The sequence below is a fragment of the Paroedura picta genome, chromosome 4 (assembly GCF_049243985.1).
Source record: "Paroedura picta isolate Pp20150507F chromosome 4, Ppicta_v3.0, whole genome shotgun sequence".
Taxonomy (NCBI): domain Eukaryota; kingdom Metazoa; phylum Chordata; class Lepidosauria; order Squamata; family Gekkonidae; genus Paroedura; species Paroedura picta.
This window is the reverse complement of record NC_135372.1, coordinates 48817076-48843427: the sequence shown is the minus strand read 5'-3', so window position 1 is coordinate 48843427 and position 26352 is coordinate 48817076. Positions and strand designations below refer to the sequence as shown.

The 26352-nt window shown below is 39.3% G+C and overlaps 1 protein-coding gene across 13 annotated transcripts in view; it reads left to right on the top strand.

The window, feature by feature from the left end:
• The window catches only part of DENND1B (DENN domain containing 1B), a 250687-nt gene that overhangs the window by 170584 nt on the left and 53751 nt on the right, over nt 1-26352 (top strand). For all 13 annotated transcript variants that reach the window (XM_077332746.1, XM_077332749.1, XM_077332744.1 and 10 more), the window contains 4 exons: nt 4670-4770; nt 9228-9273; nt 10483-10584; nt 22583-22708. In XM_077332746.1, coding sequence (XP_077188861.1) covers nt 4670-4770; nt 9228-9273; nt 10483-10584; nt 22583-22708 — 375 coding nt within the window. The remainder of the gene's footprint in view (nt 1-4669; nt 4771-9227; nt 9274-10482; nt 10585-22582; nt 22709-26352) is intronic.

Below are 26352 nucleotides of genomic sequence, written 5' to 3'. Positions count from 1 at the left end.
CATTGGTTGTTCGTTAGCTTCTGAATCAGGTTTAAGGTTCTGGTTCTTACCTTAAAGGCCATCCGTGGCCTGGGCCCCACATATCTGCTTGTCTCCTTATGCCCCCTGCAGGGCTCTTTGCTATGCGTGTGTGAATCAATTGGTTGTCCCTGGAGAGGCATGTCTGTCTTTGACTAGGGCTGGGGCCTTTTTGGTCTGGGCTCTGACCTGGTGGAATGAGCGCCTGGAAGAGCTGCGGGCCCTGATAGAGCTATCACAGTTCCACAGGACTTGCAAGATGGACAGGACTGCTTCTGCCAGGCATTTGGTTGAGACCAGGCTAGGAAGATCTGGACCATCCCTGTGCAGGATCCATAGGCTGGACATCACCAGAAGATGCCTCCCCGGGTGTGGTGGTGGCTGTTACTACAGGGTATGGATGGGCAGGAGGGGGAAGGTTTATAGATTGGTATTATATTACATTGTAATGTTATGTATTTTATATGGGTTTTAAAATTTTCTTGTAAACCGCCACAAGCTGGCAGGGTCTCTGAGTGGAGGTTAACAAATATGAATATGAATAAATAAATAAAGGCTTGCTTTTAACATTGTGCTGATTTGCATTGTAAACTGCCTTGTGCAGGACTTTGAAGAGGCAGCATAGAAATATCCTACATTAAATAAATGAGTTATCTGGCATTCTGTGCAAATGAAAAATCTTGGCAAAAGGAGCATATTCATTTTTATCTCTGTTGTGATGTGATGCCATTTAACAACTGGAGGTTAGGCTCAGCTCTTCTGAAGAGGTAAAGTAAATAAATAAGGAGCCTGGAGGTGCCGTTCCTTTGTAGTTTTTCAGCAAGCTTGGGTTTGGGGGATAATTGCTGCAAGAGATAAATGCCTCTTACAGGAAAAGCAAGTGCCCCAGCTTTCCTCCCACTAGTTGTTGTTCAGCTTTACCCCAGAAGCTATTTGGTAAATGAAGCTGGCTTGTTTCAGGGTTCTTGCATATAAATAGGCTGGGGGGGAGGGGGGCGTGTTGCTTGGAAGTCACTGTAGTAGGATTATCTTGGAATATTAGCCCTCTGTCCTCCTTGTTGCTGGTGCTACTTTGGTCACCTAGCATTCTTTGGGTCATAACGATCAAACCACTGAGAAATCTGTGGTTGAATCCTCCCAGTGGTTTTTAAAGGGCATAGGCACAGAGAACAGGCTACACTACAGAACAGATTTGGGGGAGACCCCCTGTTGCTACATAATTATGCTGATCAGCACTGTCCCAGTACTGCTATCACCTTGTTACTAGTTTTGTTTTAAGGGGGGGAATGGTAAAAACAGGGTAGTGCACCCCCCCAAAAAAAAGGGATAATAGCAACAGCATGCAGAGGCAGATTCCTTTCAGTTTGCACAGCCTTGCAGCTGTGGGAAGGTTAAGAATCTGCCACACCAATCTAAAGTGTAGGGGAGACCACATGGCTGCAACTGGTCTTTAAAAATCTATGGGAAGAACCTATGCTATCAGTAGTAGTTCTTTAAAACTAGAAAGGGATAAAAGAATCACACTTACAACTTCCATCACACTGTCTTGTAATTAATGGCAGTACTGTTACAGTTTTGATTATCTTGCATCTTCATTGTGGGTGACTCAAACTTATGTTCCCTGTACTTGGTGAAACTTGGGAGGGTTTCTGTGAATCAGAGTCATAGAGTTGGAAGGAGCCTCCATGGTCATCTAATGCAACCCCTTGCAGAATGCAGGAAACATGCAACTACCTGCCCACCCACAGTGATCCCAATTCCAAGGGGCCGTAAGAACCTTCATTGCAATGTTTTTGGATTATTTCTTTCATCGGGCCTGCATCGTTGCAATGCAGTCTCTTACAGTCTTACATAGTCACTACACAGTGTTCAGTGAATACAAATTTAGCATATATGCATTTTGTGCCTTGAGTATTTCAGAGATATAATATAATTTATATAAAGGCCAAAACAGGCTTTGTATCTGTCACATGCTTGTGCCTGGCTGTTTGTTTTTTTCTCATGGGAAGATATCATGTGATAAACAGAGCTCTCAGATCACTCCGTCATTTCACAAAGCTAACTGAAGTTCTGCACTTCTGACCTGCTGTCACTCAACAGTGAGCTTCCTCTCCTGCAAACTCCTTCAACTCTGCTTTCTCCTCTTCCTACTTAGCAGCAGCAAGAATTCTTGAGCCTAGTTTATGCATATGAAGGGAAGGAGATGGCAGAGTCCTAAGGTGAGAGAATACCTCTTCAGACTACTGGTAGAAGATCATGGAAGACTCTTTCTGGATGTTGAAAACTCCTTGGAAACAGAGTACCAGCAGAGCAAATAAAGAGCAGTAGTAGAATTTTCCTCTATCCTGTGCTGGTTTTCTTCTTTCATGGATTTAAAAAATATTCTAAGATGGAATCCATTATATTAGTCTGCAGTGGTGTAATCTAGTCTGCCAGCTCCGACTTTGTTCCCACATTTACCACCTCAGCCTCCTGTGCGTGAGAATTAGGTCTTAATCTGTTCTTGTTGGGTGGGTTCCTGTTACCTGTCAGGTAAATTTCTTGGGTAGATTGTCTTTCCCTCGGAAGGCAAGTGGATCAGAAGCGTATAAATATGCACCACTAGAAGCTAATGCAAACAACAATGAGAGATGTATACTGAGAAGGGGCTTGTTGCGTTGTACATCAGTCTCGAGCCAAAAGTTCGTGTACACCTGGTAATCTTAGTAAACAGAGAAATAGCCATTTATCTTATGTATTCTTACTTTATGTACCATCATTTAACTTAAGCAATAACATCCAGCGTACCCCACACTGGGGGGGGGGCATATAATTATACTGCCAATCTTGTTTTATCCTCTTTTATCCATGTGTTGTTGTTTTGTTATGGGATGGGGTTTTATCATGGTTTTTTTTGGGGGGGGGTTATATTGTATCCCACGAGCCTCTTGTGGCGCAGAGTGGTAAGGCAGCCGTCTGAAAGCTTTGCCCATGAGGCTGGGAGTTCGATCCCAGCAGCCGGCTCAAGGTCGACTCAGCCTTCCATCCTTCCGAGGTCGGTAAAATGAGTACCCAGCTTGCTGGGGGGTAAACGGTCATGACTGGGGAAGGCACTGGCAAACCACCCCGTATTGAGTCTGCCATGAAAACGCTGGAGGGCGTCACCCCAAGGGTCAGACATGACCCAGTGCTTGCACAGGGGATACCTTTACCTTTATATTGTATCCCACCACGGGTCCTCAGAGAGCAGCGGAGGAAGGAAGGAAGGAAGGAAGGAAGGAAGGAAGGAAGGAAGGAAGGAAGGAAGGAAGGAAGGAAGGAAGGAAGGAAGGAAGGAAGGAAGGAAGGAGAAAATAAATAATCATTCCCACTGAAGTCATGGAAATCAGCATATCAGAAGTTCGAGGTGTCAAAGCTATTTTGGCCCTTGTGTACAGTATTCTTTAATGGGTCTACTCAAGAAGAACATTTCTCACAATTGTGCTAAAAAACCTCTTCAAGAAGGACTTTATTGAAATATATACATAGTAGTTGCTTTCAAACCAAGGTAGGATGAAATAAGGGAAGAGATTGGATACATCTCCTGTTTTCTCATAGAAGGACCTTTCCATAGTGTGTTGGGGGGGGGGGCTGATTTGTAATGATTCTTTCCTCCAACAGTGGATTTGCACATCACTGCCAGGATGTTCTCCTTGATTCCCCAGAATTCCAAGACTACTACATTGTATTATTATTATTATTATTAGGTTGTGTTTTAATTTAATGCTAGTATTTCATTACCAGGATCTCTGTCCGTCTTGGCTCCTTAAACGGGGCAGTAGCCGGATAGTGGATCAGCTCAGGGACATTATCAACAGCTCCCTGCAATCGGGGGAGTTCCCTGAGCTTCTTAAGGAGGCGGTGGTCTGTCTTCTCATCAAGAAGCCATCACGGGTGACACGGAAAATTGGGCCCCCCCATAGGATTGGAGCAGCAGTAGTTAATGTCAACAGTGCCTCCCTCCCCTCCAGTATGTCGAGATTGGGATAGTTATTTATTGTTTTCCACTACATCTTTGTTCTGTGTTGTTATGTATGAGGTCTTATAGGGATTTTTATTGGGGTTATGTTGTACCTCACCTCGAGCCTGTGGGTAGAGGCATGTAATAAATACTATAATAATAATAATAATAATAATAATAATAATAATAATAATAATAATAATAATAATACCTTAATTGTAGGCCACCTGAGCAGGTCTCTAGGCAGGCAGCATAAATAAATAAATTTTGGGGGGAAGCTGACAAATCCGTGTTGGCACTCTATTCAAAATGCCAGAAGCAGTGATTTGCATCTGCCTTTATGACAGTGCAGCTAACTGTTGTAATGTTACCTTCAGATCCAGCCAGGTTCCCCCTCCCAATCTTACCCCATCGTTTTCTTTACTTAGTACAAGCTCCATTCCCTTCTCTTTACTTACTACTTTTGTCCGTGCAGGTCCCATGGTCCCTAACATAGGCTCATCTAACATCGTCTGCAGGAACACCTCCTTTTTCCACCAGTAGAAAAACTGACTGCATCCTACTCATTTATTTGCAAAATGATTATTATTTTGTGCTGAAAATCTAGATTAATCACAATTCCATTTTGAACTTGGTTTTGTTTTTAATTCTGCTGTGTTTGTTTATTTTTAGTTAACTGCATGTATTCATGGGTCAGCTGCTCTGCTCTATCCAATGTACTGGCAGCACATATACATCCCAGTGCTCCCTCCACACCTGCTGGACTACTGCTGGTAAGACAGAAAATATTTCCCTGTTTAGGCAAACTAACACCTAGTCATTTAATTAAGGAGTTTAACAGATTTCAGGGTCAACCTAGTTTATGGTAAAACCAAAAAGATTTTGCATTCATCATAGCACTGAAAAATGTTCTGTAGTTATAGCTAGGTACTTAAAGGTAGCATATGTGTAGTGTGTAGTTGTTGATAGTTGTGGACATTTATGAGTGACATGGGTAAGGATTTCCAGTTTATTCTATTTTTATCCCTCCCTTCCTCCAAGGAGATGAGGTAGAATTCAGCCTGCCTCAACTCCCCCCACTTGTAAACGTATCTGTGAAGTAAATTAGCCTGTGAGAGAGTAAATGAATTACACAGGGTTTCCATGGACCATGTCTGAGTGGAGATTTGAACCCAGGTCTCTCACTTATCCCTTATCCCTCTAGTTATCCTGTTTTTATGAGAATCATTCTTTTAAGGTGAGAGTCATTTTGTTTGTATTTGTGGTTTTTAATGCACGCTGCTTAGCCATTATGACCTTTTTTGAAGGAACTAGGATTTAAATCATGTAAAAAATCACCATTGTTTAAAATGCCTTCCTTATACCGTATTTTCAAGCATAGTTGACAGGTCATTTTTAATTATAATGTGATTCCCATGAGGATTTGTTAAAAGGCAGGCTTAAAATCTCAAGAATAGGAATTCACATAGTTTCAGGGATCCAGTTCTCGTTCAGTTAAAAAATATTGTCTTCACCTGGATTTGAACAGCTCACTTAGAGCTATTAGAGGATTTTTTTAAAAATCTTGTTTTGATTTTTCATCAAGAAAGGCACTAACATAGTTTCTAGTCCCTATTTCTTGTTCTAAAACAAGGAGACCCTCAGGGATTAACGTGATTCACTTAAGACTGCATGTTACTTGAAAAATACAGAGAAAATTTAGGATTTCAAAAATGCCTGGATTTTTTCTCATCACAGTCGATGAAATGTAGGCACTGTCTGGGTGGTCTGCTGTTCCTCTATGTATAAAATTAAATTTGGGGATTAATGTAGTTTAATATTCAGGCATGAAAGAGGCTATTGCAGTCCTTTCAATATAATTTTTTGCCTAACTAACTTTATAGGGATAGCAATATATGAAGGCTTGTTTCATTGCATGATCAAGCATCTGTTTTCCTGAAGCTCTATTAGCACTTTAACAGGATTAGACAATTCTATTTAGAGCCGCAAATGACTTCATATGAGAGTTCCCCCTGTCTGCCTTAGAGCATAGACAAGCTTCTTTTCACGAGAAAGCTGTAATTATTTTCCAATTAAATTTCATGTTCTGTATTTAAAAAGTAATTATTTTATAAAATAATGCTCTAGATTTGAAACCTCTCCTAGTAATAATAACATGAATAAGTTATAAGCAGAACAGAAAGTATGCATGTATGTACTCTCTCTCTCACACATGCACATATTGTCAGACAAATATAACCTGATACTATAGGGCTTCCATTACAAGGTTTGTCTTCTGGTTCATGTTCTCCATCCATAGGCAAAATCCATCTCTTTGTAGAAATTATGTTTTCTCTGGAAAGATGAAGGTGCTTAAAGAGCTTGATTCCTTTAAAGATATTTTTAAGTATCTTAAATTTCTGAAAATTGCATATTTGCTTTTTAATTCACTCTGTTATTATTTTTACCCTGCCCTTCCTATAAGGAACTCAGGGCAATTGCATGATATTCTTCTGCATCCTACCACCCATTCTCCCGGTTTTCCTCACCGTAGCCATTTGAAGTGGGTTTGTGAAAGCTATTGACTGGCACAAAGCCACCAGCGAGTTATGTGACTGAGTATGGATTTGAACACAGGTCTCTGTCCAGCATTCGAACTGCTGTATCAAACTGACTCTTGAAGTAGTTTGAAGTCATAGCTACTATGAGGGAACACATCTTCTAGAAGCCAGCAGAATCATTCTTGACTTTATCGATTTTGTCAGGATATGTTATTAGGTCTGTGCCTAGAATTGTAACAGTGTAGGAAAATTGCTTTTCAAACTCTCTATAGTAGTTCTGTTAAATGCCTATGATGATTGTGTGATAACTGTTGTGTGATAACTAAAATGGATGTGCCTAGTAAGGAAAACACAAAAGATTCAAATTCAGGTCTGAAACCACTGTTACAATGGCCATGTTTATTTAATTTGTATTTCTCCCAATGGAACAAAGTGATTTACAATACTATCTGAAAAAAACTAAATACAAACCTAACAAAAATAATAGCTATAGAAAAACATAAATTGCACATCCCCAATACAACCAAAGCAATCTATAAGCACAGCTTTCATAGGAATGGCCTTCTAAATGACTCAATTTTGCACACTCTTCTAGGAAACAGTATCAAAGCTTCTTTTTTTTTTTACATTGTCTGGGAGGTCAGTCACATTAAGTGAGGACCATCATGAAAATGGTTCCATAATGGTTGGTCAATCTCATCTGTCATTTGTTCAAAGGTACTTATGAATGTAACTCCAACTCAGCAATCAAATCAACAGTGCTGCCTATGATGTAAACTCTGATGCTCATAGAAGATTTTACCCATACTATTCCAAAGTGTCATGGCAGGTCCTAGATCATCTGGGAAAATTTTCAGGGTGGAACTATAAGAATAAAAAAAAGCACGTGCACTGCCTTAGTCATTTTATTTGGTTCAATTGTGAGGAGTAATGTGTATGTTTCTGTGGAACTCTTATATTACTTTTTAGATACTGTAGTTTGCTTTTGTCATGTCTGCTGAAGGGGGGCTGAGTGCTAGAGTGATATATAAGAAGGGTTTCCTGCCAGACTTGTCTGTGTTGCCAAAAAGGTTTGTTGCAGTTCATCTTAGCCTGATTCTGTCTGCTTCAACCAACAGCCCCATGCTGGTCTGTGATACTGAATCATTGTGTCTCAGGTGAACCTGGTGTTAGGTCATCTGTGCCTACGATGCATGTCATGAATGAGGGACATAAATTGGTCCCAGCACACATTCCCTGATGTTGCAAGTCTTTCCCCTGTTGAATCCCTTCTGTGACCCTTGTATTTTTCTGGCCACATGCATCTGAGTACAAAAGAGTTTGCGATGACAGATAATCAATACCATCAGAATGGGCACCTGTTTGGGAAAATGCAGGGCAAGCCGCATGAGATGTGAACTTTAGATATAGATATAGATATAGATATAGATATAGATATAGATATAGATATAGATATAGATATAGATATAGATATAGATATAGATATAGATATAGATATAGATATTTCCCATCAGTTTCTAATTGCTTAGACCATTAGACTATTTTGTTTCTGTGTGATGGCTTTTGAAAATTCATAAATGCAGAAGGGAATATGTGCAGTGTTCTTGCCTTGCAACAGATCTATGGGAAGAAAGAGCTCTTCCAAGGATGCTGAAGAACTTGTATTGGATAGTCAACAGAGGAAAGGAAGCCTTTAGTTGTGATTCTTCTGTAAATCATTTGTGGGTAGCCATTCTGGTATCAGCTGCTTTTACATTCCACTGGGGATGGGTTTATTAGCATTATCAAGTTCCAGACTGGGTGCCAATTATTGCACCTGGCATACATTGGTCATCATCCTTTTTAACATATGCTGGTAAATATTTGGAATTTAAGATGCCGAAATCTGTAGCTTAGATGTTATTGTTTTGCATTCTGTTAAAGTTTCTGAATACAAATAAAATGAGCTATCAGTACAAGGCTAAACCTTTACCGAATATGTGCTGTGCAGAAGTGTATGAAAAAGATGGCCTAATTTAAAAATCCTACTAATTGTATTTTATTTATCTGATTTAGCCATGCTCACAATCTTTTCTTGCTGTCTCATGTTTTCAGATAAATGCATCTGTAACAAAGTAATCTGAAATCTATGATAGTCTGAGAATAAAGAAATTTTGGTTTTTTAGGTTGCTAAAATACTTCTATTTTTGTAGCATCTCAGCTACACCTGTGGAATTAGTAAAGATATGGTACTTTAGAGTGTTGGAATCACTTCATGTATACTATCACATCATACAGCAGGCTTCTGCAATTAGGTATCAAGAGCTGAACTATGAACCAGGGAAATCCATGTCCTAGCAAATATCCTTTACTCCTGTGCTATACTTTCTCAATAAGGAATATTAACACAGTTCAGTGCACACAACAAAATGCCATGGGCTACATTCAACCATCTTGCTGTACAGAGGATGGGGTGTTCTTATCCTGCCAGAAGCATAGCTTCTTGCTTTAGTACCTTACAGCAGGGATAGTCAACCTGTGGTCCTCTAGATGTTCATAGACATCTGGAGGACCACAGGTTGTCTACCCCCGCCTTACAGAATACCACTGTCTTTAGCTGAGTGGGGTTTTTGGATATAATCCTGTGTTTGAAAGGCATTATCAATGGCTTACCTTTTTAGAAGATTGATTATTTATTTTTTTTAATTCAGTGCACCAATGCCGTATTTGATTGGCGTTCACTACAGTTTAATAGAGGTGAGTCCGTTCCTTTGCCTTTGATTATTTGTGTACATTCAAATAATGGTGTGTTCTCCCACTACTTCTCCCCTTCTTGGAATGTGTTAATGTTTCAAATGATCAACTGAAGATGCCATAGAAATCCTGGAATAGCAAGATGAGGAGTCAGGAACCACTGTATTGGGAACGCAGGCAGCCCCAAGCACCTTCTACAAGCTTCATTTAGTATTCTCTGTTTTTTGGAAATGAAATAGTAGCTAAAATGAAGGAAGAGGACGTGCTTTTGGTGAGACCCAGAACTTTTCCTGTGCATAATTCATTCCATTTTTCTCTTCCTTTTGCACTAGTTCTTAAGCATGGGCCAGGGAAATGGAAGGTGGTTATTGTTCTACTTACGTCCTTTGGGTGGAGGTCATTTGGCAGCATCTAAACCTCGAGTATGGGAGGTAGAGGAGCAGAAAGAATTATGGAGTAGTCTGGAGCATTTTCTTTTGCCACGTGTGCCTGCGATTGGTTAGAGGGGCTTAAGGCTTCACTGCCTGCGCAGGAGCTGGTAAGTGAAAGGAGATGGACACAAGCATATGTAAGCCTAGGCTGCACGCACACCTAGTTTACTGTTTCTTCTACTGGCAACAGTAGAGATTGAGGAAAATGGGGAAACTTTCTAAGGTTGTTTTCCCCAAATTGTGCTCACTGGACTGAATTGATTGACCAGGTATAATTGACTCCAGAAAGCCTGAACCAGTGCCATCATAGGTATTCTTCCGTGTTAGAAGAAGAAGAGTTGGTTCTTATATGCCGCTTTTCTCTACCTGAAGGAGTCTCAAAGTGGCTTACATTCGCCTTCTTTTTCCTCTCCCCATAACAGACACCCTGTGAGGTAGATGAGGCTGAGAAAGCTACTGGAATAGACAGGTTAAGGAGAGCACTGATTTAACATTGTTGCACTGGGACCTTTTAATGGCACTTCCACTGATACAATATCTGATACCTAAGCAGATGGATCCAAGCAGTGCAATTTTGTCTCAGATACTATTAAGGAGTTTGGAAGCCTCATGGAGGCCTGTTTTGCCAGTACAATGTTGCATTCATGCCAAAGTGGCAGAATTGCCACGATAGTTCATCACAAATCTTCCCCTAATTCCGAACTCCTGTAGCATTTTACTATTTTAAATTAAGCACATGACATCTTAAAATGCCTATAATTGGTTTTATTTTCTTGTCTAGAGAGTGAAAAGTAAATCATTGGAAGATGTGGTGATGCTGAATGTTGACACAAACACTTTGGAAACACCGTTTAATGACCTGAGCAACCTACCGAGTGAAGTGGTAAGCCTGAGAGGTTTCATCAGACATTTTTCATCCTCTTAGCTGCTTGAATTACGAAGATTTTGCCTGCTTTTACTAGACTGAAATAAAAGGAATAACAAAACAAAAAAAACTCACCAGCTGCAGACCTTATATTTAAGAGGTTTTTTATTTTAAAAAACCCTGTTTTTGACAGTTGAGGACATGTTGAATGGAGCATCCTACTTATTGTAAAAAAAAAAGGATCATAATTATAAAGCTAGCTGCATTCATTAGGCATAGCTGCTTTAAACGCAAGCGTCTCTTCATCTCATCTTAATCATTATATTACAAAGTAGGCATTTCTGTCTGCCTAGTGGCATATCTTGCACAAAAAAAAGAAGAGTTTTTGAAGGCAAAAAGAAGAAGGGGGCCAATTATCGGCTTCTGGTTCCCTGCCACCTGCCAGCACATCTACTTTTAATTAATGATCTGATGACACTGGTCAATATAATAAGAAATGCTTGTACAGTTGGGGTCAAAAAAATCACTCTTTGATCTCGTTCAACTTTCTGAAACATTTATTTGTTTTCTCTAAATTATTTCATTTTTATTTTAATCTCTTCTATCCTGCTGAGGACTGCATGAATTGAAAACCCAACTCTGTTTGTCATTTGCTTTGGCAGAGCAAAGACTGCTTACTTAGAATTCTATTTGTAAATTAAACTGCAAACCCAGTTTGTCATAAAAGACATAGGATTCTTTTGAAAATGAGGAAAACTGTCTTTTGTCTGTAAAGGAAGATGAATTAAGTGCCAGTTCCTCTTGGACTTTGATCTTACAGAGCCCCCCCCCCTCCCGCTGCTTATAATGGAACATATTCCATATTTCATGTTAAATAGATACACAAAAATAGCATTTATTTTACCTGGCTGTTGTGCAACATGGTTCTGAAGAAAACGCTCCTTAGTTTACCATATTTTGTGTGTTACAAGTTCTAGACAGAATGCAACAGGGATGGCTGTTACCTATATAGATATTACGACATATTCCAGATTAAAGGTGATATATTGCACTAAAATGAGTAAGTGTATTCTAATGTCTTATTAAAATAAATATATCATGTCAAAACAGTATGACAGCAAAGCTGCCACGGTAATATAATTTAAATGCTTCAGCCATTAAGCTTCACGTATTAAGATGCTTTTCCATCATATATTTTTTAAGATATCTAAACTGAACCAAAAACAAATTAAAAGAAGACACAGATATCTGTAATCGCAATACTGGTTGTAGCATTCAACTTAGTTATTTCAGTTGTAAAACCCAGTCTATCCAAAGTTCTACTGCCAGAATAATTATCCAACAATAATACAATAGATTAACAAATTTGAGTCAACCACTTCATTGGTCAACTTATATATACTGGCCTTATATTTAGGATGAATTATGATTTTTCTTGGTTTAGAGGGTGATGCCAAGTAAATTACCAATAATGAAATAAACTAATTATATCCTAGAGCGGCAATATGCCGATTACTAAGTGCCCAGGGATTTCTCCTCTGTGGGCCGGACAGTGTACACCAGGGGTAGTCAAACTGCGGCCCTCCAGATGTCCATGGACTACAATTTGCTGGCATTCGCTGGCAGGGGCTCCTGGGAATTGTAGTCCATGGACATCTGGAGGGCCGCAGTTTGACTACCCCTGGTGTACACAGAGTGTATTCCCCTTTATATGGAATTTCATGTTGTGCTTTAACACCACGATCCAGCAGTCCTTGTGCATGCTGATTGAGCATAACTGACCTGAGGGGTTTGTGTAAATGTCTGCCGGATAATGAAATAATCAGAACATCTTCACTTGACTTTTGCAGTTTCCTGGATTGATGCATATAAACAACCATAATTGGAACTTGTTACATGAGGAAGCCACTTCTCCAAATGTTATTTCACCCAAATAATACATGAAGCGGCCCTCATTCTAATAAGTAGTGGTACTACAAAGCCATAGTACCTTTATTCTCTCATCTCATTTTTGCAACTAAGTATATTAGCTGGAAAACAAACTTTGTTTCAGCATGGAACATAAAAACTGAAGTGTAAATAAGCTGTTTTCCAAATTCTGTTATGTATTTTATAGGGAATGCAGCATTCATTTATTGCAAAATCTGCAGATTTCTTAGTGAAAATATGAAATCCTAATTTATCGTTATTTACATATCATTGTACCCATTAATCCAGGAAGATGGAAATACATTTTCACTAATTATTTGCCCTAGTGTTATGAAGTCACAATCCACAAATGTCCAGAACACAGACCAACCTGATTACACAGAAGATCTCTATGTTCACTGGCATACCCACAGGTGTTGGAATCAAAATTTTATATTTAATCCAGCCTATCTGGATAATTATTTTTTTAAATCATGGTTTTGTCCTGGATGCTTGATTATCTTTACCCATTCCATTCTCACTTGAGAACGAAGCTGCTATACTATATCCATTTTCGTTTATAAACCAAGGGGAGCATTGTATCACATAGGATGCATAACTACATATATTGATATTAATGTTTACAGTGTTTTGCAGTGATATACTCAAAATTAAATGTTTTGATGTTAAATAATGATGTAAATAGTTAGATAACAATTTTAATATGCTGTACATGCACACAAAAATTGTGCATATAATACTTTACTTATATAATTTCTCAGTGATAGTGAACTTTTTTGTTTACAGATGAACTAAAGTGACAGGAAACAGGTCTTAAAGACTAGAGCTGTGTTTGCTCTCTGGGAGATCTGTGATAAAATCTTTTCTGTAACCAGTAAGGAGACTATTTCTCCTGTTAGGCTGTTAAACAGTTGCACAGTTATCTTTATTATGGTAATGTATCACTTATTATGAACAGCTTTTCATTTTAAAGTAAAGTTATCAGATGAAACCTGAAAAACATTACTGTTTGGCATTGTGTCTAATCAACTGTTTAATAAATTACCTGAGACTTAACAGGCCTTTTTAAATTATCCACCAAAGTGATTAAATTATACTTACAGGCTAGATGACTTTCTGTGCATGTGAACTCTATTAGTTTGTCAGATTGACCAGTGGTCTTGACTGTTCAAAGGTCAGCGGTCACAGTTGTCCTGCATTACCCGTCCTTTTTTCATGTGGACCCTCTGCTGCGTTGTGTGCTGTAATCTTCTTAATGGCTTCATTCCAATATTCACACATAATATTTTAGATTTATTGACTGTTAGTAATACTACCATGCCAGTAGCAGTTCCGCTGCTCCTAAGGTATTCAAAATTGGAAAAATAAATCAATGTATGACTTTTCAGGAATCCTTTGTTTCTCTTTAGGGAGGAAAAGGCCCTATTCCTGTCTTCTGCCAAGAATACTTGGGTTTTGCAGTTCATCATTTCACTATGGATTTGTCTCACACTTTAGAGATATAAATCCCCTAAATAAATAGCACATTCATTAGGAACAGTAGGGTTTTTTTTAAGTGGGGGAAGAGATAATACATATTCCATTTGGGTTTTTGTGTCAATCACAGTACAATCTTATTGAGTTAATCTCGTCTAACTTCAGATATTTGAGGTTTAGGCTAGAGTTAACTGTGTAGAATTGCATTGTTGACTGAGAGCTATGGTGAAAATGGATATGAAGGCTCCCGTTGAGGTGAGTAGGATGAGAATTGCAGGCTTATGATTCATCCTGCCATTTGTATATTTGCCTGTAATCAGTATATGAAATAGTCAGCATGTTTCCATACTTAAATCCATGGCTGGGGGCCACATGAATTTAAATCCGTAAGCAGATACATAAATCCATGACTGGGAAGGGAATTTTTTCTTCAAATTTAGGGGACACCCCCCCCCAGGTTTACAGAAAAATCCAAAACCCTAAAACAGAGAAGGTTACCAAAGATAGCAGTTTTCTGTGCTTGTGTGGTCTTCTGACTCCTTCTCCCTGCCACAGCTATGGTCCTAGAGGCAGATGAAGTGTGAATTGCCACTGTCCCTTCCCTCTACTTCTGAGATGGCAGCACTGGAGGCAAGTGGGTGGGTAAGGAGGAGTAGAAGCCTCTACTACCAATCTGCCCTCATGGCAGCTTCTTTCATTGTTGCAGTATGAGCCAGATAGCTGCCAAGGGCACGTGGCTGGGTAAGAAGGTAATGGGAAAACAATGGGCAAGCAGAATAAATGGGGATAGGTGGGCTAGTGAAATCCCCACATGAGGTTTGTAGGTACCCTCTTGAGTACTGGTATGATTTGTGTACCATAATCACAGTGTCGTACCTTCTTACATTTTTCCCAGCACAGTAATTAGTATATACTATCCTAATAATTTTAGGTTATCTTTACAAGATGATGTTGATAAATGTTTGAGATATTTTTTAAAAATATATGCATCAACTGTTGATTGAACTTACTGATATGATAATTTTGTGAAAACTGTACTATTGAGGCATAATGTGTCTTTGAGCTAGCTCAGTTCTCTCTTTCTATTGCATTTATATCTAGCTTTTGTTGCTTTATGTAAGTTGAGGTGATTTTCTTAGGGTTTAAAATGTGTGCCATCTATACTGACCAGGCCCATATATGCTTAGCTTCACAAGGATATCTCAATCTAGATTAGGGTTCTCAGCTTTGTTGAGCCTGTAAGAATTTTGAGAATAAAACAAGTACCATAATAAAATGGCCACTACGGGGGATAAGCCCAGTCTCAGAGTGTTGCAAAGTTCCATTCCAAACATCCTCCTATGTGTGGGGCAGGTGTTTCTAAATGGAGTCTTTAGTCACATTTTGGCCTCCAGTAACATGGAGGAAAGTCAGTACTGGAACTTTACTTTGGGGATCAACTCCATAGGGGAAGAAATGAATGGGTAGCAGGAAATTCATCAGTCAGGCACCATGATGCCCATGGGGAACATGTTGGAGAATACTATTCTAAAGGGTCAGTGTTTAACTCCACCCCACCTGGTTTAATGGAGACAGTCGTTTAAAAACATTAATTTGTCTCTTGGGACTCCAGGATCAGCATTGGATCCAGAAGACTGTATCCTTGCTCTGTACTGCAAGCCTCCTTTTCTGCCAAGCTTAGGTTGAAAAACTCCTGAGATTTAGGGATGGAACATGGGAAGGGCAGGGACCTCAGGTAATTTAAATTCATCACAATATGCAAACAGTTGGAGGACTTTTTAACTTTGGATTTCCTCAATATTTTCCCCTAATGATGCTGTGCAATCTAGCAATGAGAATATAGAAGCCAATTTCACTGTCTGATTATACTTAGGTTAGAAACACCTTGCATGGGTACTCCCTACTCTCTGCTTCACCAAACTTTTGTTCTGAAGTTTCTCTCAAAATAGTTGTGGCTAATAGCTATGGGTTGTCATTTTGATTATATAATTGTTCAGAATTTGCTTTACACTATATAATATGTTAAACAAACAAGAGGGAGGCTTTCCCTAGCATCATTCTTCTCATCATCTTAATCTTTGCTTTAGTTATTATAACCAATACATTTTGCCACTATATTATTAGTTTCATCATAACTATATATCCTGTATCACAAACCTCATCAGATATTTACTATAACTGCTAACCTAGCAAAATCTTAAAATAAAAATCCATTTGTTAGATCTTATTTTTACAGCAAATAAAAATCAGATATTCAAATTCAATTTCATTATACACATATTCAATTTTATTCTTATTCTTCTTGGACAGATACTATATTTACTATATACTTTAAAAAAATTAATTACTTCCCATTCTGAACTTTTCTGCTTTCATAAACGTTCAATTTCTCCTCCAAAAGTGATTTGTTTTTCAATTAGGATTCTAATTCACCATTACTACATATTCAGCCAGTCCTTTGGGAACCATTTTTGATAGGATATAAACCTTGTGTTAAAAAAACAAACCCTTAAGGTCTAATTCTGTGTGGTCCCTCAGGATACTGTCTCCCCCATCCCCTATCCCCCTAACTTTGGGCAGCCTGCATGGTTTTCCCCTCTCTTTCCATTCTGGCTCACTGGAACTATACATAGTTCACTGTAGTGATGCCAGTGACCAAGACATTGAAAGTCTCTTGTGTGTTATTTTGTGGGAAATGTTCCATTTGTTTGAAGCAGTGATTTACAAATTTGTCCTTCCTTTGAATGCAACATATGCCAGAAATTTGCCAGAAGCAAGGGATAATTTGGGACATTCAAAAGATTGAGCCAAGGTTGTAGTTAGGCATGGGCAATTCCGTTAGATAGTCCAAAAAGTACCTGAATCAGTGTCGATTTTGACACATTTTGGATTTAATCTGGTTCAATTAAATCTTCCCGTGTAGTTAAACTGCCTGAGTCAGCCTTGGCCAAATTGTTGAACTGCAATTCAGGTGCATGCAAAATTACACCATTACACTCTGTTTCACCTATGAAGCCTCAATAATTTTTAACCAAAAAAAACTATCTCTGGGTTTTAATTTTCAGCAAAAAAAAATCTGACCATACTATCATAGCCAAAATTGACATTCAACATGTAGGATTTCTCTGTACTAGTGATTCAGCCACCTTATAACAGTATTGTTAAAAACATAAAAGGGGAAAGAGAAGTTATCTCTGTCTTTATTTATAGTAGAAGCATAATTTCAGTTTTTCCAGGGGTAGTCCCTGTGGCCCTCCAGATGTCCATGGACTACAATTCTCATGAACCCCTGGCAGCAAGTGGCATGAGCCCCTGCCACTACCCCTCAACTTTTTATATTCTCATGTTCTAGGCTCCCAACTTCGCCCACAACTACTTCATATTTGGCAATTTTTTCTCTGTGTTTTCCCCAAATCTCTTGTGGTCCATTTCATTGTCACTTAGATGAAGCCAAAACTTCTTGAATTGGCCCAAATCTCATTTTGTTATTTTAGGATTGGTTTTAGCAGAGTCACTATCCAAAGGTTCTTCCTGATCAATGTTGGGGTGGAATGACCAGAATTAATATGTGTCAAGCAGCTCTCAGATTTTCTGATTGTGATAAAATAGGAGGCTTGTGTAAGTGTGATTGGGAGAAAAGCAGAAATAAAATAACGTTAATACTGGTTTTCAGCCTAGTCTCATTCATGATTATTTGGAAGTGAATTCTGTTATGTATGCAAGGGATAGTTACCATTTTTTTCTTACATATAATTGCCTTGATAGTCGGAGATGTACAGTTAATGTTTACCCACTCAGTCTCACAACACAGATTTCTAGCATATCTATAACTGTTGTTCTAGATTTTCCAAGGAATATGTATGGTGCTCTCACACTTTATTGACACACACCCCCACACACAGTTTGCAGAATAACAGTGGACTCTAGAGCAGGGGTAGTCAACCTGTATATATATATATATATATATTCATTTTGTGGTTTGAAACAAAATTAAGTGAATATTGGTGCAAGCTCTCCTTGAACTAAATGAATCAGACTCTAAACTTTTATCTGGATCTGTGGAGCTTAGATATAAATTGAAAAGATCACAGCTATAGGGAAAAGACCTATACAGAAAGGCCTTTCTGCATAGATTATGAACATCATAACTCAATATTTTTTTTCTCAAAACTATAGTTATAATTGGACCCAATGGGGGTCTCTTTCTTTGATCAGATCACAGTAACTGTGACTTTACACTGGAAAATGTCACTACTGTGAAGGTTTATCACCTGTAGAGCTGGTCTTTTCTCCAATGCCATGTTCGGCTCTCATTAGCATTATACAGGGTTTAGTTGTTAATTAGATCAACGCTTCAATTACAATAATCGTAGACAAGAATAGCCACGGCTACATGTGTGAAGAAACAAAAGGATCTTCATTCTTGCAGTTTTTAAAAATCCTTCTTCAGTGATGCACTGCCATGTTTGTAGGTGGATAGATACTGTCATCAAATGTACATAGAGAGAAAAACACAAACCACTGCAGTCAAATGCAGCCATTTTGTGAAAGCATGTATTATAGATTGTCCAAATTAAACCTATGTTAAGTCGAGTTTTCCATGAACTTGAATTGCTGTTCCACAATTCCCCTGGTTTTTAGCCATTCTCTGAGATTCAGGCCCACATGTGCTACATCCTGCTGTGAACAGGCTAGCCTCTCATGCTCAAGTTTCTTATAAAAGTCAGGACAGAATGGGGATTTTTGCGTCTCCAGTGTACCAGTTAAGCCCATCCCTGAAATCTGAAATCGGAGTGATGCTGCTACATGGTACATCCTTATCTCACAACAATGTTCTGAAAGATAAATCTGGCAAGCAGAGCCTTCATGAGGAGCAGATATAAACAACATTCTATAGAGCAGGGGTGGCCAAACTGTGGCCCTCCTGATATCTGGTAATTGTAGTCCTGGACAGCTGGAGAGCCATTGGGCCACCCCTGCTCTATAGAATATTCGTTTTAAAATGGTGTTTTCTTTGCTTCTGGTTTATCAGTGAACAGAATGTGAGAAGCTCATATTTTCTTCTCCATAGAATATTATGAGCTACTTAAGTATATGCAATGAGACGTAGACAATCAAAGTCTTTCAGTATGAACGTGCATTCAGAATGTGACTGATCAATACCCAGCCTGTATCTGTTGATAACCTTGGCAAGGTAACTAGGTGGAATTTCTTCCAGCTTGGTGAGATCTGGTCATTTTTCTGGCAGCATTATGCTATCTGAAGCTTCACCCTGTTTTCAGTTTCCATTTTCTAAGCAGTCTCTGGAGTTCCATTTGCCAGGGCAGCAAGGGGAGAAAATGTCTCAGCAGATACATTTCTGACTAGTTTGTCACCAGCCTGTGTTTACACCACATATAGGTGACCCAGTGCTTCTGTGTACAGCTACAGATCTGGGAATTACTCTTATTCTTCATAAGAAGTGGTGCTCTTTGTCTGAGCTATTCCAATTATCGGATATTATAATGGTTGCCAACCTCATGGTGGGGCCTGAGATTCTTCCAGATTTGCAGGTCATCCCTAGACTTCAGAGATCAGTTTTGCTGGAAATAGCAGTTTTGGAGGACAGACTCTGGAATATCCTCACTGAGCTATCTTTCCTCCCCAGTGCCACCTAAGATCTCCAAACATTTCCTTAGCCCTAGTTGGGAGCATAGGTATCAGCATGATTGAAGTAGAAGACAAATAGTTTACTGGTAGCCCCTGGGAGAGGCCAGGACAGGGAATGAAAGAGGCAGAAGTTGTCCAGCCCCACCCCCAAATTATCACCTGGTATCTTTGAAGGAAAAGATAATGTCCGTGGGCATATTATGTAAAGTGGGGAGGGCTTTTGTGCACTATGAGATGATCCAGAGGTTTTTCTTATGTTTTTTCTTATCTCCACCCCCTTTACAATAAACTGCCTGTCTGATTTGCTGAGGCTTCTGCCCTTCCACCAATTAAAAAAAGAAGCAGCCTGCAAAAGGCCAGGTGAGAGGTGAACAATTAGTGACCAGGTCTGAAGGGATCCTATCTACATTTAACAGTAGCCCTGGAGGGGTCCTATTAGGCATAAATCTGCCCATTCATGTTTAAAGCTCTGCATGGGAACAAGAGAGAGAGAGACAGAGAGAGCGCATAAGCAAGGTGAGGCAAACCCTGCTTTTCTCTCCCTTCTTATCTCACAGTACTGAAAGCTTGGCTGCTGGAAGTAAGAATTTTAATTTCCTCCATAATAGCAAGGCTTTACCTGTGTGGAATTTAGGAGGGAGAATCACTCAGTTGATAGATACTGTCTTTGAGAATTTCATCATTGTTGCTTGGGAGATAATAAACATTATATGGGAATTTATTTTCCTTTGAAAGACATGTCAGTGTCACATAAGTATAATGATACTGAACATGTAGCATAATGATATTAAAAAATCCAAACATAAGTTTTAATGACAAAGCAAACTAAAATGTCTGGGTGCATCCCTGGTTTTACAAATTCAGTTGAAGAACAAAGGCAACTTCTGTCTAGAACACATTTGTCTTTATGTGGGCTTGGCATTCAAGATGACATCCCCCCCCCACCCTCCAGTCAAGGTAGTTTCCAAATTATTGGTTTGCTTGATCCTATAATTCTAGAATTGGTTTCAAAGCACTTCTGCAAAAACAAATGCTTTAGAATATGTTTTTCAGCAGTTCTGTATAATGTAATGTTTTGTATATTTCTTATCATGTGAGTCAAGTTAGCACTAGTCCGGAAAATGAGGTAGTGCCAGGGGAATGGATTATTCCATCTAGCTGATGCCTTATTCACTAAAAATGGGTGTAAGAATCCCAACTTGGCATCATTTTTCCTCTGGACATTTGCTTCAGTCCAATGCTAGCACAAAGCCAATAAAACATTGCAACTGTTTTAAAGAGTATGAAAAATTAAGAATTGTCCCTTCTGAGGTAGACCAAAGGACCCCTTTTGAATAGTAGCCAACAGTGTTCCCTTGTTTATCCTTAGCAATTGGTATTCAGACATATATTGCCTCTGAACATGGAGGTTTCCTTATCCGCCATGACTAATGGCTATTGATAAACTAATTCATGGAGGATTGATCTAACACTTAAAAAGAAATCTAACCCAGTCACTCTCTCTGTAGACCATATATATTTTATAAATGAAATGGTTTCTGTGATGAAATATCAACCCACTGCCAATCTATTTCCTTGTCATGGGTGATCTCGAATCTAAAATTACACAAAAATATTTGTGGTCACAGAATTCATAATATAATCCTAGTTATATATCGTTCTGTTACATCCCTTGATATATTTTTATTAGAAAAATGCTTCAACTTTTCTTGAAATGAAAGGTATAGAATCATAGAGTTGGAAGTTACCTCCAGTGTCATCTAGTCCTATCCCCTGCAGAATGCAGGAAATTCACAACTACTTGGCCAACCATAGTGACCTCAATTCCATGCCCAGATGATGTCACCCCCAAAAAACAACAACAACAACAACAAAATCCCTGGCCAGTCTGGAGGAAATTCACCTCTTGCCTCCAAAGTGGTGATCAGCATTTCCCTGGGCATGCAAGAAAGAGCCAAAGGAGCCAAGCAGGAATACAATCCCTTTTGCTGAGCCACTTACAATCTGCCTAAATTCACAGAATCAGCATTTCTCTGAGGTGGCTATCTAGCCTCTGTTTAAAAACTTCCAAGGAAGGAGAACCCACCAAGCTTGAGCATTTTTCATTTCTTTTTTGTCCGTGGCTCAGCTGGAAACATACAAAAGGGGTAGTATACACCAGGGCTAGTCAACCTGTGGTCCGCCAGATGCCCATGGACTACAACTCCCATGAGCCCCTGCCAGTGTTTGCTGGCAGGGGCTCATGGGAATTGTAGTCCATGGGCATCTGGAGGATCACAGGTTGACTGCCCCTGGTATACACAATATATTTTTGCAACATGGACATTGGGACAAATTACTTTAATCCAAGACGCCATCTGTTCTCACATTATATATTTAAAATAAATGGCTTTTCTATAAACGCATACATTAGTCAACATTTACAATATGATGACCATCATCTAGGAGAGGCAGTCCAGGTTCATAGCTGAATTTTCCTGTAGTTTGTGTGTGAGAAGCCTTCCCCCTCCTGCTCCAAGCAATTTAAGTCTTGTGAATTTCTGGGATTACCCTAAACTGAGCTTCAAGTGTGGTTTCACTCAGACCTTCTGTAGCAGAAATGAAAGAAGCCTGCTTGGATCCCTCATAGACAAGTAGGCACATGTTATGATTGCAAGAAACTGGCAGGAAAAGTGGCTCACAAGCAGTTTACTGTAAAATAATTAAAGCTTATTTATGTCAAGAGGCCCTGGGAAAAAAGAGAGCATAAACCAATTTGCATTAGCACTTTACTATCATCCCCTGCTTTCATTTCAATTAACAGACCAGCAGGTGTTCTTTGCAGTTAAAAAGATAAGCTATCAAGGAAGAGGATGATTTTTTGGCTGACCTACAGACACTGTGGTTTGCCTGCTGATTGAGTTCATACTTCCTTGTACCAATTTCTGAGGTGTTAATTTAACTGTTCCTCTCTGTCACGCAGGTCTCGGCCTTGAAAAATAAACTGAAGAAGCAATCCACAGCTATGGGTGACGGAGTAGCCAGGGCCTTCCTGAGGGCACAGGCAGCATTGTTTGGAACTTACCGAGATGCACTAAGATACAAGCCTGTAAGCTTCCTCATTTCTTGCAGTTCAAACACTCATTTTCTTGTGTTGATTTTTCTGCTGGCTAAAACATTCTTAATGTATGCAGGAGCACAGTGTCACTACACTTATGAAACTCCCTCTGTTTGTTCTGCACATGTGCAACCAAACCTCATTGTTAAATATGGAAATCAAAGTACACTAAGCACCATGGCCAACAATTGGGGCAAAAACTGCCACGTGTTACCACCATAGGTGGTCTCCTAATTAGCTAGGGAAATCAGCTTTAAGGATATGTTGCAGGAGGGGGTTACTGGTATTGCCACCAGTGTTTACAGGGATTGTTCCCATAGAGCAGGGATAGTCAACCTGTGGTCCTCCAGATGTCTGTGGACTACAATTCCCATGAGACCCTGCCAGCATTTGCTGGCAGGGGCTCACAGGAATTGTAGTCCATGAACATCTGGAGGACCACAGGTTGACTACCCCTGCCATAGAGAAAGCTTCAAATAAACCAGTCAGATATTTGACTGGAAAGACTTTTATTAAAAGGGAAATACGGGGGTCCAACACACACAAGGCTAGCTAAGAGGAAATTAGGGATGAGGTGAGAAAACAATTTTAGGGAAGGTGATATTTATCAGTGTCGAAGATGGAGACAGCAGCAAAATGATCAGTGTTTCAGAGTACAAAGAGGAGGCAGGCTCACATGCAAGTGGACTGTCTGGGAAGAGTCTAAGAACACACACACACAGGAGCAGGATACTCCTTGATATAGGTCAAAATGCTACCTGGAGTTGTCTGACTTGCTATACCTCAATAAAATTACTTTGATGAGATTTCCGGGGTTGAAAAATCATCCAGGAGAAGTGTAATGGTTTTACAGGGAATTTAACTGTAGGTGTAAATGGTTCTTGATGACGCTTTAACTACTGGATGGTAAAGCTACCAGGTTTGGGAAACAGAATTAAATTAGGATAAATGGGTACAGGGAAGTGAGGATGGAGTGTGATGGGATTAGTTGGTAGATTATATTGTCCTAAATTATGTTTCTCCCTCGGATCAGGAGGAAGTTGTTAGCAGGTAAGCGGAGAAGAAACATTTAAGGTCTCCCACACAGGTTATTGTTAAATTGAAAGTCTTGAGGCCTACTGCACAGGGTTGTTGTGCAGATGAAACAGGAGAAAAAAGAACCTCTGCAATAGCATCCAGTTTCATCTGCAGAATAATGTTGTGCAGTAGGCCTCAAATCTGCTGAGAGTTGCTAAGAAGAAATACACATGGCTTGGCTGTGTCTAACCCCCAGCGAGAGCAGTATTTTAAGTAAGAAAGGGCTTTTTTGTGACCTCCCTGCCAGCCAACTGTTTGGCAGAAGGGGAAAGCTCCTCCCCCTCAAAAGGAATGTTTTCACACATGCCCTCAGACTCCCCTGCATTGCTCTCAGAAACGCCTCCCTCCCCTCAGTCAGGGGCTGACAGAGGCTCCTTCCCAGCAGGCCTGAAGGGGGGAGGGGGAGCACTCTGCAGCTTCCTGCCAGCTCTGTCAGTGTTCTGAGGCAAAGGGAGGGAAGTTACAGTTGGGCATGACAGTTAGGACAGCCTTGGGGCGAAAAGGCCTCTGTTCTCATCCTCCTTGGCAGCCCTACTGACCTCTCCCTGCAGTGGTCAGAGGCAGACTGGCAGCGATATCTCCAGATTGCCCCAGAGTGAGCAGTCCTTATTTGGGCCTGCCTCTGACCGGCCACGCCCACTTAGCCCTTAGTGGCTCCTGCTGTTACAGATGAAAACTGTTTCTCTCTATTACTATCACAAAACCTACAGCTGTGTCCTTCACAGTTGCTTTTAATTTTATTCAAGATATAATAGCAAAAAGTATTGTTTATCAAGACCTCATAATAAAATAATTACAGAAAATTATAGGCGCCACAATGAAGTTTCCAGGCACCCTGGCACCTGGGATTTGTCTAGCTTTGCATTATGATATTGTTTGATATCATTCCCTATCCCAGTATACTTGCTTGCTTACTTTTGAAATTGCCTCTTAGAACCCCTAAAGGATGCTAAGCTTAAGCCAAGCCTTTATTTTGCTCCGAATTGTACCTATTTTCATTGTTATAAATATGACAGTGAATGCTGTGAAATATGTTCAGCACTTAGGACTGAAAGACAATTCAAACTTTAGATTTTATTTCTTTTTTTCCCAAATTGTGAATAAAAGCCTTGTGTGAGCAATCTTGGGATTTTTATTGTGGGTGGTTTTCTCTTTTTTTGCACAAAGGCTTTGGTATCTTTTGCTCGGCTTTATCTTTCTCTTGGCTAACTTTCTCAAAGCATGCCAGACTTTAAAAAAAAGTCCTTTATAAATCAAGGTGGCTGTTTATATACTTCATAATCTTTTAATGATATATGTTTTTTAAGAAAGGTGGTTTGTTTAATGTATTACGGTTGATTTTTTTCCTTCATGCTTTATCATGAAGAATTATGCATTTATCAAACTTAATGTTTATTTTCTGTCCAAGACGGTTCACAAATTAGCAAGTAGTTTTCTGTGCTTATTTTCTTGATAAGTTTTGTTATTAATAAATGTGGTCATGGTTCTACCATCTTTCCCCTGACCACTTCTTTTGACCTTGACTGCAAAACTTCAGTAGACTTAATAATTTTTGATTAGCTTGCTAACACAGAGAGAGGCGAACTAAGAATGAGAAGGGTAATGTTGTCTCCATTTGTTATCTTTCTGCTTGCATTTCAGGATAGTGCTGAATCTTAAAGCTGTTCTCCCCTACCCCCCAGGTCTCCTCCTCCAGTTTCCTTTATCCCCAATCTAACATTCCTTTTCCCTTTGATAACTAGAAAAGTTGCTTGTGACCTATTTAAGGAAGTGCTTTCATGATACATTGTAGACAACCTTTCCCCATTGACTTTTTCTGTTTATACTTGGATCATCCTTGGAAGTGGTTCTACTAACTAGTGATCATTGTTGTAACAATTCCTTGGAAGGAAGCTGAAAATAGGGAGCATTGGACCCAAAGTACCACAAGGGGAATGATGCTTTCCAAATGGGACTTTGCCCGTTTCTCATTCTCCTACAGTTCAGTCTTCTCAGACACAAATATAGTGCCAGAAGCTCCTGTGATCAGAAGCCTCATAAGGAGCCCTTATGAACAATATAAGGAAGTAATGACAAAAATTCTCCTTCCCTGCCTATCAAAATGCTGTTCTGCTAGCATTAATGCAGTTATTTGTCACTAACCACTAACTTTTTTTTAGTTCTCCCCTCACCTATCTCCATTTGTTTCATAAAGAAGAATGATATTATAATTTTAATGTTATTTTCATAAAATGTCTTCTTGGGGAGTAATGAGAAGGTTTCTAGCCCTATTATTTTAAGAAGCAAATATATTTTATCTTTTAGCCTGAATTGGTTTCATTTTTGATAACATTGTATAGGTTTAGCTAATGCTTCTTGCTGAAGATGATTATTCCATCTGAGTCAATGCATCAGAGTTATTTACAATTATTATGTTAAGAAGCTTACTTAAAATTTGAATACAGCTTAAATGGAATGGCTCCTGCTGTGCTCAACAGCCCATGAAAAGAAACTGGGAGAGAATAGAATTCTATAGCAACTGTTGTTATAAAGAACAGATATCTTGTTTGGCCATAGAT